Below are 14,060 nucleotides of genomic sequence, written 5' to 3' on the forward strand. Positions count from 1 at the left end.
CAATGCATAATACTACATACAAAGTTAACAGAGTTGCAAAGTCGTGCAAAGAAAAGGCGAACGTTGACAATCAACATTAGGCTCGAAATAATTAAAAAATATGAGTGGTGTACGTGTCACCGAGCTTGCTTTTCCGCCGGCGCAGTGACATAACAGTTAGCAGGATATAGCATGACCGAGTCAACTATATGTGAAAAAGCCAGCGGAATTTACATGGATTTGATAACAACGAAAAGATCCGAAAAGGGGGAGCTCAACACCTTCAGAACCCTTTATAGCAAGTCATGGCTGGTTCGAAACATTTAAAAAAAGATCTGGAATACACTCGGTAATCAGACACGGGGAAGCAGCAAGTTCCAATTCGAAAGCCGCGGTGGAATTTATCAAGACATTTGCCTCGATTATCACCCAGGAAAGTTACAACGAAGTGGCAAGAGTTTTCGGATTTTGTAGAAAAGAGGCACCCTGACAAGCTGCCAAGTGGTCACGCGTTATCGTATTGTGATGACATTTGTGCGCGTCATTTTCGAAATATTTTGAAGGGCAGGCAAAAACAAACAACTCTTGATCCGTTCGTTTTGAAGACTCCGGGTGGAGTCAACCCGTTACAAAGGTAAAAAGATTAAAACAAATTAGAATTCAGTTTTGTGTAAAGTTACATTAAGCGTATGTTTGAGTGTGTCTGTATATATTAATACAAGTTAATTTAAATTTGTTTGTTCCGTTACGAGTGCATTATCGTGGAAAGATACCCCGACTGCCCCCCTCTTTCTGTCCCTCTCTGTAACCTCCGCGAAATCCGCCCAATTTTAGTTATATTAAACACATTTTATTACTATGAAACAACTATTTATGTGTTACTTTGTTAATAGATGGCGAATTAGAAGAAATAAAAAAAAAAATTTCAATCCAATATCCTGTTTTTGGTGTTTTTTCAGAAGGTTGGAACGAATTAATTTGTTTTTAGTTCATTTCAATGGGAAACGTTCGCTCGAGTTACGAGAAGCTCGACATACGAGCTCAGCCCCGGAACGCATTAAGATCGTATGTCGAGGTACCACTGTAATCCGTTCCGAGACTGAGATCGTATGACGAGGTTCTCGTAACTCGAGCGGACGTTTCCCATTGAAATGAATGGAAAAAATAATAATTCGTTCCAGCCCTCTGAAAAAACACCAAAAACAGGATATTGGATTGAAAAAATGTTTTATTTCTTCTAATTCCCCATCTATTAACAAAGTAACACATAACTAGTGGTTTAATAGAAATAAAGTGTTTAATCTAACTAAAATTGGGCGGATTTCGCCGAGGGGAGAGGGGCACAAAAGGGGCGGGGGGCTTCGGTCTTTTTTTCCACACAACGCACTCGTAAACAGAACAAACACTCCACCCTCACGTTCGCTATCGATGGGCTGTTTGCTGTCGTACTATTCCCTTCAAAATATTCCGAAAATGATGCACACAAATGTCCTCACAATCAGAGAACGCACGACCACTTGCCAATGAGCAGCAGTCTTATCAGCGATCGCACCGCTGCTCCTGGGAGCTTCGGGGGCGCTGGCTAGCGGCTCCTTTTAGCTTGTAGCATCTGTGTTCGCATCCCCTCGAATGGCGCCTATGATAGAGTTGCTACCGGGGATGCTGCTGCGAGCCAGTGCCCCCTATGCTCTTATGAGCAGCCAACGAGCAGAGTCTTTTATCAGCGATCGCCCCGCTGCTCATGGGAGTTCGGGGGCGCTGGCTAGCGGCTCCTTTTAGCTTGTAGCATCTGTGTTCGCATCCCCTCGAACGGCGCCTATGATAGATTTGCTACCGGGGATGCTGTTGCGAGCCAGTGCCCCCGATGTTCTTATGAGCAGCCAACGAGCAGTCTTTTATCAGCGATCGCCCCGCTGCTCATGGGAGCTTCGGGGGCGCTGGCTAGCGGCTCCTTTTAGCTTGTAGCATCTGTGTTCGCATCCCCTCGAACGGCGCCTATGATAGAGTTGCTACCGGGGATGCTGTTGCGAGCACGAGTATACTTCATTACCCAGAAAGCCCTCTTTTCCCCGCGCATGCGCGTTGTGCGTTTCCTGGTCTGAATAGCTCATCCGGTGCTCGTAAATATTGTTATACACGAAAGATATGCAAAAAAAAAAATGCCATTGCCACCTGGCTTGGTCGCATCACGGGCGAATTATTCGATCGAAATTTCCCCCGTAAGACGAGCATTTTGTATGATGAGCGGTCGTATGACGAGGTACCACTGTATATGATTTTCATATTGATTTTGTCGTTTGAGACATTTCAATATTCATGTCTGGGGAAAAAATCAAATGGTTACATATTGTTTTTTTTTTTAATTTACCATAATCTTTCTTTATTTTTACACACCAATTAAGTGATAGAATCTTGTCAAAGTGTATAAACACAGACAATCAAGACTCACACAGCTCCATTCATATCAAAATTGTACAAAAAATCATGTATGTAACGTTGCCATCAGCTTTTCAAAAAAATGTCGACGAGTTGTCAATGGTTTTATCATTTGTTAATTAATTTCCATACTGCTTATTCACACAAGGAAGATTTTTATCATGAAGCTCAAAATTGAAAGTTGTTCTAGCTCTGATAGGTTCACCAATAGGCATTCCCAAATGCACGCACAAATAAAGAGAAAAGACAATCTTCTGGGTTTGTCTTGCAAGGAGAAATCAAACCTCTCAGGTCTCGACCCAGGTTTGTTCTGGCGTCACACGCTTCTTTTCCCTGTTTATTAACTTCAAGGGCCCTAGTTACAATGGATGTCTCAACTCTCAAGGGAGGTGTGGGAAACAGAAGTGAGACATCAAGTAGTCAAAACAAATGAAGGTCATGTGCAGCCGAAGGATCTTCTCCACATTCCAGCAGTCCAAGTGGATTTGGCTTCCCTTTTGTTTAGTCTAATTAAGGAGCAAAGCATTTACTTCGTTGCAAGCAGGCATTTTGGCTGTAGTAAGCAAAGCACTTTTATATTGCAAGCAAATTGGATTGGATTGGATAACTTTATTCATCCCGTATTCGGGAAATTTCGTTGTTCCAGTGGCAAGAGGGTGAGGATGCAGGAATAGCAAAGGCATTTTAGACATGAATAGATAGGTAATAAGTAGGTCAAGAAATAAATACATGAATAAATATATAATTAAATAAGCGTGTTGCTTAGCACATATATACATACATACATACACATAAATGTAGATGCATGCATACGGTAGGTCTTAACACACAGCCATTTTTTTGTTAAAGAGCCTGACAGCTGATGGGAGGAAGGATCTGCGGAAGCGCTCCTTCCTGCAATGAGGGTGCCGCAGTCTATTGCTAAAGGAGCTTCGGAGGGACTCCACAGACTCATGCAGGGGGTGGGAGGTGCTGTCCATGATGGACATCATCCTGGTCAGCATCCTCCGCTCTCCCACTTCCTCCACAGAGTCCAAAGGACAGCCCAGAACAGAGCTGGCCCTCCTGACCAGCTTATTCAGCCTGTTCCTGTCCCTCTCCGTGCTCCCGCATCCCCAACAAAGCACTGCATAAAACACTGTAGATGCCACCACAGTGTCGTAGAAAGTTCTCAGCAGTGTCCTGCACACTCCAAAGGACCGTAGACTCCTCAGTAGGTAGAGGCGGCTCTGGCCCCTTTTGTACAGGGCATCTGTGTTTGTGGACCAGTCTAGTTTGTTGTTGAGGTGAACACCCAGGTACTTAAAATTCTCCACGATTTCAATGTCTGTACCCTGGATGTTCACCTGAGTGGTCTGTTGAGGATTCCTCCGAAAATCGATGACCATTTCCTTTGTCTTACTGGTGTTGATGTAGAGGTGGTTTTGCCTACACCAGTCAACAAAGGCTGTGATGACTCCCCTGTACTCCAGGTCGTTCCCGTCCGTCACTCGTCCAACAATAGCGGTGTCGTCAGAGAACTTCTGGAGGTGGCAGGTGTCTGTATTATGTTTAAAGTCCGATGTGTAGAGGGAGAAGAGGAGTGGAGAGAGCACTGTGCCTTGTGGGGCCCCCGTGCTGCAAGCTACCACATCAGACGTACAGTCCTGGAGTCTCACATATTGTGGTCTGTCAGTGAGGAAGTCGATGATCCATGCGGCTAGGTGGTTCCTTACTCCAGCCTCTTCCAGTTTCCCTCTCAGTAGAACCGGCTGAATAAATGTATAATAATTTAAGACTAATAACCCTAACAAGCTCCAAACATGAGATTGCACTGTAGAAGTTCAAACCAGAGGCGGAAGCACCATAACACGGCCCCGTGAAAAGGAGACACAGACAAGGATACATCTTGGGCTCCATTCACATAAGGTCTAATGAATGGTATATATTTTATGTTTATGACTTTACAAGCAAGCCTGGCGATGAAAAATCTAATAGTATATCATCTGGAAAAAAACTGGGATTTTTTTCTTAATGGTGTATTTTTGACGATTCTGGCCGAGGAAAGAACACTGACTAAAGCATTATTGTTTTGGTTCCCATTCCATTCACTAGGCAGCTAGTGTGCATGTTAACCATCCAACACCGGCACATTTTGCTGCAGTTAAGCTTAAAAAAACAACAACCAAACTCATTGGCCACAGATCTTTTTTCACTTGGTCTAAGCAGTCTTGAGTAAAAAAATATTCACATTAAAACAACAGAATAGATGACTTACCGTCTGCTACTTCCTTGCGCAGTGGTAACTCTACTTACAAAATTAATTGGTTGCAGAATTTGTTTCATAACTTAAATTTTTCGTAAGGCCAAGAAGTTCAGTGCCCACGCTCAGCGTCATATCCAGAGGTTGTTTTTGGAAAAACGCCGTACGAGTGCTACCGGTATTGCTGCAGAGGTTGAAGGGATCGGGAGTCAGCCAGTCAGTGCTCAGATCATGCACCACACATTGCATTCAATTGTTCTTCTTGGCCCAGGAAAAGATCTATGACCAAAATGATGCATAAGGTTTGCTAAAGACATGCAGACCAGGAATATAGATTACTGGAACCGTGTCCTATGGGCTTAGGAAACCAAGATAGACCTATTTGTTTCAGATGGTGTCAACATGTGTAGCGGCAACCATGTGAGGAGTACAAAGACAAGGGTGCCTACATTCAAGCATGTTGGTGCGAGCTTCATGGTATGATTGCTGCTGGCACTGAGGAGCTACAGTTCATTGAGCGAACACTGAATGCCAAAATATGGCATACTGAGGCAGAGCATGATCCCCTCTCTCGTAAATTGGATTAAATTGAATTGAATGCTTTTACAGTGGTACCTCTACATACGAGCTTAATTCGTTCCGGGACTGAGCTCGTATGTCAATCTTCTCGTAAGTTCGAACGAACGTTTCCCATTGAATTGAACTAAAAACAAATTAATTTGTTTCAACCCTCTGAAAAAACACCAAAAACAGGGTATTGGATTGGAAAAAATGTTTTATTTCTTCTAATTCGCCATCTATTAACAAAGTAACACATCACTAGTGGTTTAATAGTAATAACATGTGTTTAATAGAACTAAAATTAGACTGATTTCGCGGAGGGTACACAGACGGACATAGAAGCAGGCGGAGGAGGGGGGAGGTTCGGGGGGACTTTATCCACGGCAATGCACTCATAACCGAACAAATTTAAATTAACTTGGATTAATATATGCAGACACACTCAAACATACGTTTAATGTAACTTTACACAAAACTGAATTCTAATTTTGTTTTAATTTTTTTGTTCTCCCGGTTGACTCCACCCGGACGTTCAGCCGGAGTTTTTAAAACGAACGCCTCAAGAGTTGTTTGTTTTTGCCTTCCCTTCAAAATATTTCGAAAATGACGTGCACAAATGTCCTCACAATATGATAACGCGCAACAGAAAACTCTTGCCACTTCGCTAGCATGTCTTTGATATCCTTTGTAGCCAGGCGGCCCCCCTCGTCCACCTACTCCTCGCTACTGAGTTACGGCAACACCTCCAAATGTTCACTCTCCTGGAGCTCGATTATATCCTGTGTGATCAGTTCTTCATGGTGCTCGGAGATTAGATCATTCACATCTGCCTCGCTAACCTCCAGCCCCAAGGAATTTCCATGTGACACGATATCATCCATGACAACAAGCTCTGTGACCAGGGAAAATGCAAGCTCTGCCCAGTGCTTGTAGATATCTGTTATACACGAAAGAGATGCGGCAAAAAGACAGTGCGCTACAATGATAAACAGCCTCTCATGTCATGGCCACCTGGCTTTCTCGCATCTCGAATTTTTTCTCGTATCTAGAGCTAATTATTTGCTCGCAATTTTCCTCGTATCTCGAGCATCTCGTAGGTAGAGCTGCTCGTATGTAGAGGTACCACTGTATTGTCATTGTACAAGTATAATGACATTTAAAGCTTTCACGACGTAGTGCACAAATAACAACAAACAGACAAAAAATACAGTAATCCCTCGATTATCGCGGTTAATGTAGACCAGACATGGCCGCAATAAATAAAAAACTGCGAAGTAGGGTGATAGGTTCACCAATAGGTATTCCCAAATGCACGCACAAATAAAAGAGACAGGAGACTCATCTGTGGTGTTCTTGCAAGAGAGACTCGAACCTGACGCGCCTTCGTCCAAAGTTCATTCTGCCGTTAGACGCATCTCTCTTGCTGTTTATTAATTTCAGACATCAGATTTACAACAGACATCAGTTCTCGTGTGAAAATAGGAGTGAGAAGTCAATAGGAGTATAGCTCTCAAAACAAATGAAGGTCCACCGGATCTTCTCAAGGGAGGTGTGTGAAACAGTGAGAAGTCGATAGTCAAGGACCCGAGTCTCAATATTCTTCTCAATATTCCAGCTGTCGAAGAGGAGTGACCTTCCTGTTGCTTAGGCTGAACTCAGGAGCAAGCATTTACACGGTTGCAAGCAGATGTACTCTACTTATCTAATGTTAATAAGCTAAGTGAAGCAAAGCTTCATTGCAAGCAAATATATAATATAACCCTAACATTCTAAGTAAAGCAACGCGTTCTTCATTGCAAGCAAATATATCATATAACCCTAACATTCTAAGTAAAGCAAAGCGTTCTTCATTGCAAGCAAATATATCATATAACCCTAACATTCTAAGTAAAGCAAAGCGTTCTTCATTGCAAGCAAATATATAATATAACCCTAACATTCTAAGTAAAGCAAAGCGTTCTTCATTGCAAGCAAATGTATAATAATGTAAGACTAATAACCCGAACATAGGGTCACCCCATTAAAAAAATATACAGTGGTACCTCGACATAAGAATCAATTCTTCCCCCAAAGTGCCGTTTTATTAGAGGTTTTACTGTGTGTATATATATATATATATATATATATATATATATATATATATATATATATATATATATATATATATATATATATATATATATATATATATATATATATATATATATATATATATATATATATATATATATATATATATATATATATATATATATATATATATATATATATATATATATATATATATATATATATATATTTTTTTTTTTTTTTAATTTAAAATGAAAATCCATGCTGAAATTCGCAAGCGGAAGCCACTCTCATGCCCTCCGCTTTCTACCAGGACTCGGCACTGAAGTAAAAAAAGGGCATGGCAGTGGCTTCTGCATGCAAATTGCAGCGTGGATTTTCACATTTTTATGAACTTACAAAAAAATGTAATTAACAAAAAAAATTCCCCCAGGAAAAAAAATACGATGTAGTGAAGCCACAGTAATCAAGGGATTACTGTAAATAACAAATACCGTGTTTTCACACCTATTGGGCACACTTAAAACCAAAGCTGCCAACCTCCGTCGACCCCATTTCAGGAGTACCCTTGTCCCATTTCCGGAGTATTTCCGGAGTGAATGCGATGCACAAATCAATATAAAATGTAAAAAAATAAGTGCAGGACAGTTTATATCAAATGTTATTATCATGTTTTTACATTAATTGAAATATTGTGGTTTTGAAAATAAGTTTATATTTGTGTTTGGGTCCTTGTACTTGTGTTTTACAGTCAGTAATTCCAACATTTGACATCGCTGAAGTCACACTTGCATGTTGTGCAATGTGCAAATGTCGGTCCTTTGGGAGATGATTGCCACGCTGAAGTTGCACAAGACGAATCATTCGTCAAAACTTGTAACTCGGATGATTCACAATGCACTCGCGTTACCAAATTCTTCCGGTTTACATGGCAGTTGAATCAAGATGGTAGCGATGGTGTGAATTTCGAGGCTTTTAAATTGGCAATTTATTACTTTTCAGAAATGGTTGCTTCCAAAAGAGGTAAGTGAAAATTTTGGGGGATTTCTGGCGTTTTGGGAGCTTGTTCGGAGTCCCGGATTTTGTGTTGCATTTCCGGAAAAACTCCTGAAATTCCGGAGTAGTTGGCAGCCCTGTAAAAGTCTAACATTTTCTCTAAAATGGTCGATGCGCCCAATCAGTCAATGCGCCTTGTCTGTGCACTAAATTAAATTTTTGTACGGCCCTGACCGCTTGAGCGACTGGTGTTATTTCTTGCCGGCATGCTACTTATTGCGATCAACCCAGCGGACGTTCACCCTAAAAATAGCCTCCCCGTGCATTCCAAGCATTATGGTAAACCTATTCAAAACATCCCAGTGGAGTGGCAAGGCATTTGACATCCGTGTGTTCGCAGCGCTTTTAACCCTCAAAAACACTCAATACTCAAAGAAACAGCATATTAGAGCTATACAGAGGAAATGCCTGACGCGAATGAGAACAGAATGCGGGTGTGGACCCTTGGAAAATGGACTGAAGCCATAGATCAAGCACTATTTAACAGCTTTGCTAACGGATTGCTAACGGATGGCCAACATAGTAAAGCTGGAATCAAGTTCCCGTAATACACAACTCTGACTCACAATGGAGCCTAGCATGTTGAACGTCGAACTCTTTATATCAGAGTGTACCTTTTACCTCAATAAAGCATTATCAAACGTAGTTTTGCTCGTGCTGTCTTAAAAAAACACGCTAGCGGACAAGGTAATTCTAAAATATTGCACAATCTAAGATTCCTGGGGTCCACGTCACGGACAGTGGTAAAGAAGGTACTCAGAAGGAACAACTTGGACACGAAGCTTCTGGTAACCTTCTATAGAGCCACTTTGGAGAGCATCCTGCATTACAGTGTGGAACGCTGGAAGCACGGCAGCAGACAGAAAAGCCATGCAGAGAGTGTTCAACACCGCCCAGAAGATCATCGGCTGCTCTCTGCCCTCACTGGATGACATTTCCAGCCCTCGCTACCTCAGCAGAAACGGGAACATTGTTAGAGACCCCTACCACCCTGGTCACAATGTGTTCCAGCTGCTCCCCTCTGGCAGACGCTACAGGTCTCACAAAACACCGACAAATAGACTCAGGGACAGTTTATTTTCCAGAGCCATCAGGGCTCTGAACTTGCACTAGCACGAAACACAATCCCTCTGTGCAATAACTTCGGGGTGTGCAATAAAATGTGCACATTTCATGATGTTCTCAGGGTGCGTGGGTCTGCAGGCGTGTGTGTGGAGCGAGTAGAGTAGTGGACTCAGCACACAGCCTTGGGGCGAGCCAGTGCTGAGCGTTCGGCAGATGAGAGGTGGCGACCCAGCTTCACCTGCTGGGGTCGACTGACAAGAAAGTCCTTAATCCAGGAGCATGGCCAATTTGGGGATAAGAATTTCTGGTCTTATGGTGTTGTGGCGATTTCAAGCTTAATGTTCCTATAGCCTATAGCCACGCAAGGCAGATGGTGGAGCTTTCGACGCGCATTACACAAAAGCACGCATGGAGAGTTGTCCAAATTAAAATCCAAAGGTATTTATTAAACAATCCAGTACGCTCAGGTTCAACAGGTAGATATATAACAGTAATCCTTATGACCATAAATTAAACACAATTTCTTCTTCCAAATTATTCACAAAACTTACAAATCAAATGTCAATACATAGAAATCAAAGAAACCTAAATATAGCTCCAACACACTGGCCCCTAATTGTCAAGGCTACATCAAGACAATTATCAACAATATTTACAAAAGGAGCCGTGATATATCAAATGAATGCAATAGAACCTCCAATGTTCCCTAACCACAATACATACATCAGTACAATGTAATGGAATACAATATCAAACTATTAATAATCATAACATGATGTACACATTTTTTCCTTATTTTTCTCTTTTCCACCCTTTTTTTCAAAACAGGTAGTCCTTGAGGTGAGTTCAAAGTTCAAAATTGAATTGAATTAAATGGAATGCTTATTGTCATTATACAAGTATAGTGAGATTTCAAAGCTTTCACCACATAGTGCACAAATAACAGCAGACGGACAAATAAATCAATAAATAAGTAGTCCACGTGAGGCCAGCAGAGTGAAGCGCGCTAGTTCCGTCTTAAGTCCAGGATGAGTTCCATGGTTGGTTTTGGAGACGTTCAGCGCCAAGTCGGACCACTCGCTGAGTCTATGGACGCAACAACAAACAAGCAGACACAATCAATATATAGAATGGATAAATAATCATTAAATAATCAATAAATAAAAAACAAATGAGTAGTCCAAGTGAGGTCAGCAGAGCGGAGCGGGCTTGTTCCGTCAGAGTCCACAATGGGTGTCCAGGATGGTGCCACGTTTTTTGGAGACTTTACGTGCCTAGTTGCACCGCTCGCTGAGTCAATGGACGCTATGACAAACAGGCAAACACATACAAATCAATATATAGTAATGATAAATAATCACTAAATAGTAATAATAAATAAATAATCACTAAATAGTAATAATAAATAAATAAGCACGAAATGGTAATAGATAGATAATAAATACTAAGTAGTTTAAGTAGTAGTAATAAGTCTTGATTAGGTCTTAGGTGCAGAACTCGAGTTGAGTATGGTGACAGCTCTTGGGAAGAAACTGTCCTTGAGTCTGTTTGTCTTTGCAGTTATAGCTCTGTTGCGCCTTCCAGAGAGCAGCAGGTTGAAGTGGTGGAAGCCGGGATGCGTACTGTCTTTTATAATGCTCTCTGCCCTTCTAAGGCACCGGGATTCGTAGATGCTGGAAAGGGTGGGTAGGGGGCGGTTGATGATCTTTTGGGCTGAGTTGATCACCCTCTGCAGTTTTTTCCTGTCAGCTTCTGTGCAGCTGATAGAGCGTAGGTCAGCAAGCTCTCGATGGCAGACCGGTAGAAGGTCACCAGCAGGTTGGTGTTCCATTGCTCCTTCCTGAGTACTCTCAGGAAATGTAGCCTCTGCTGCGCCTTCTTCATGAGTGCTGTGGTGTTTGTCGCCCAAGTGAGATCAGCAGAGATGTGGACTCCTAGGAGTTTGAAAGTCTCTACTTGCTCCACACATTCGCCGTTAATATACAGGGGTGATGGAGCACCCTTGTGCAATATTTCAGAATTTACCTTGCCTGGACGTGACTTTTTATATTTTTATATTACTTATTTATGTTTTACTGGGCAAACGCACTTTGTGGAGTAGCACCAACAATTGTGTTCTACGCAGCTGTGTATAATGACAATAAAGGCTTTTGATTTTGATTTGTTCCGTCGGAAGTCCAGAATGAGTTCTCTGGTTTTAGACACGTTCAGCGCCAAGTTGTTGAGAGCGCACCACTCGCTGAGTCTAAGAGTCCATGTCCGTAAGTGTAGTGCAACAATTGAAAATCCATGAATGCGGGAAGTGTATGCACTTTCCACATCAGCGGAAACTAAGTTGAGTCTTCACTTTCAAGAATCAAGCAGAGCTTCTTCTTCCAAATTATTAACAAAACTCAAATTTCAATGAATAGAAATCAAAGAAACCTCAATATGGCTCCAACATATGGTGTTAAAGGCAGAGCTGGAGTCGGTGAAAGGCACTCTGACATGGCTCCCTTTTTTCTGAAGGTGGCTCAGTGCAGCGTGGAGGGCGGTGGTTATTGCATCTTCGGTCGTTCTAATCGGCCGATATGCCTATTGATCCGGGTCGTGGATGAGGGGAAGACAGGCTTTGATGTGTTTCACTACTGTCATGTTTAAAGTCGGCTGCGTGACGAAGTTGAACGCAGGATGCAGGGAAAAAAGGCGGCGAAAATTGCTGTCGCAAAACTTCAGCTTTTAATGACAAAAATGGTAAATACAAAAGTGACAAAATAAACAGGTGAAGAACAACGCACAGCGACAAAAGGCAAAAAACATGACTTACTGGACGGGACACACAAGGTAATGGTAGTAATAGTCGAGCGCGAGTTGTCACTGAGCTCTGGAGCTGTCACTTGAGCTCTTTGTCGACACTTCATCAAATCAGCCCGTGAAAGCTAGTGAGTTGGACTACTATTGCTGCCACGCCATCGTGGAGCTTATGGAATACTGAGCTTTAGATCACAACTTCAACAATCAACTTTAGGGTTGATTGTGCGTGCATGAGCTTGTTAGCATTAGCTTGTTAGCAGCAGAAGTATTTCCGCTCCTTCGAAACGGACCTTTCAACTTCCCCATGCCCGCGACTACAAGATCTAAAAATAACAGACCTCCAAGTTCATCTGCCGCACCTACCTGCTCATGTAAGTGCAGTTTCTGTGATGATCGCTTTGTAGATCTCCAGAAAAAGTATGACCAGCTGCAGCAAGCTTTCTCAGAGATGCAAATCAAGCTGGATGAGATATCAAAGGCGAGCTCTGTATGCATAGCCACGCCGCAGAGTCTACCTGTTGCCCCCTGCACGTATGCGGAACAGACAGCAAATTGCCATATGCCAATAAAGAAGAGGAAGGCAAAAAAGACCAAACAGGCTCCGGAGCAATCTTCAGCCGCAAAGTTTAGCGCTGATGAGGCGCCCGATCATGACGATGACTCATGACGTGTCAGCCTGCTTAGACACCGCAGATGGCAGTGACGTCATCGGTAGGCAAATTTATGTGCCTAAAACTCAAGCCCCTGCAAATCCAATTGCTTTCGCGAGATCCAGTAAAGAGGCTGTGTCGGAACGCGAGAGCAGTGTGATAATCTATGGTGTTCCCGAGTCGCCCGAACTCCCAGCTGTTGGCAGCGCGATGAAAGATCGCGAGTTTGCCATATTTTGTATCAAGTCGATCCTGGAGACACTGGCACCCGGGGCATCTCTCTCACTCGGAAGATCGGTGAGGCTTGGACGCGAGCCACCATCCTCTGCTGACGCGCGCCCCCGTCCATTAAAGATGACTCTTGGCACTCCATCTGATGTCGAGACCTTCTTAACAAGCGCCAAGAAAATCCAATGGCCTGATCTCGAACTGGATTTTCGGAAGGAGTACTCTTTGAGGGAGAGGATTCGTTGGCGCAACCTTGTAGCGGAGCTGGCAGCGAGACGTCAGAAGGGCGAAAGAGGTCTGTGCATCCGCAACGGACAACTAGCCCTGACAAGCTACATCCACCCGCCACTGAAGGTGACCACAGAGACTCAGAACAACTGGGTGACGGTGAGGGAACAAGGGATGGCGGTGGCCCACCCCTAGTCATCATCTACACCAACGCGTGCAGTTTGATCGCCAAGTTCAGTGACCTCTTCAGTATTGTATCAAGACTCAAGCCTGATATGATCGTCATTACTGAAACTTGGCTAAGCTCTGAAGTGCACGATGCTGAGATAAACCTGGTGGACTACATCCCCTTCCGGTGCGACAGACGAGACAGACGTGGTGGTGGAGTTATCATCTATGCTAAGGGCGAGCTAAAGCCCTCCCTTTGTCCTCTCCCTCCCGCTGCTCAACAGACCGACTTCTTTGAGGTTGTGCGATGCAATATAACTGGGTGGAGTCTGTCTGCCTATCGTGGGAGTCTACCGATCCCCACAAGCTACTGCCAAAGACGACAACCACATAATCAGTGCATTTCGCTCGGTCTCATCACACCAAGACTGCCTTATTATTGGCGACTTCAACGCACCATCAATAGACTGGAGCGATGTTGTCTGCTCATCAGCCGACCGGTTCGATCAGGCACTCCTGGACACAGTTGAAAACTGATTTTTAACACAGCATGTTGCAGCTCCGACGCGCTTCCGCAGTAACCA

At 43.1% G+C, this 14,060-nt stretch overlaps 1 protein-coding gene across 11 annotated transcripts in view; it reads left to right on the forward strand.

Annotated features, from left to right (window-relative positions):
* The window catches only part of pnpla6 (patatin-like phospholipase domain containing 6), a 118,977-nt gene that overhangs the window by 28,703 nt on the left and 76,214 nt on the right, over nucleotides 1–14,060 (forward strand). The window contains exon 3 of one of the 11 annotated variants that reach the window (XM_077604362.1): nucleotides 5,049–5,134. The exons of the other annotated variants lie outside the window; for them this stretch is intronic. Within the exon in view, the coding sequence (XP_077460488.1) occupies nucleotides 5,060–5,134 (75 nt within the window). The 5' untranslated portion in view covers nucleotides 5,049–5,059. The remainder of the gene's footprint in view (nucleotides 1–5,048; nucleotides 5,135–14,060) is intronic. 11 annotated transcript variants of the gene reach the window in all.

This window comes from Stigmatopora argus, chromosome 7 (assembly GCF_051989625.1).
Source record: "Stigmatopora argus isolate UIUO_Sarg chromosome 7, RoL_Sarg_1.0, whole genome shotgun sequence".
In the NCBI taxonomy this organism is placed as follows: domain Eukaryota; kingdom Metazoa; phylum Chordata; class Actinopteri; order Syngnathiformes; family Syngnathidae; genus Stigmatopora; species Stigmatopora argus.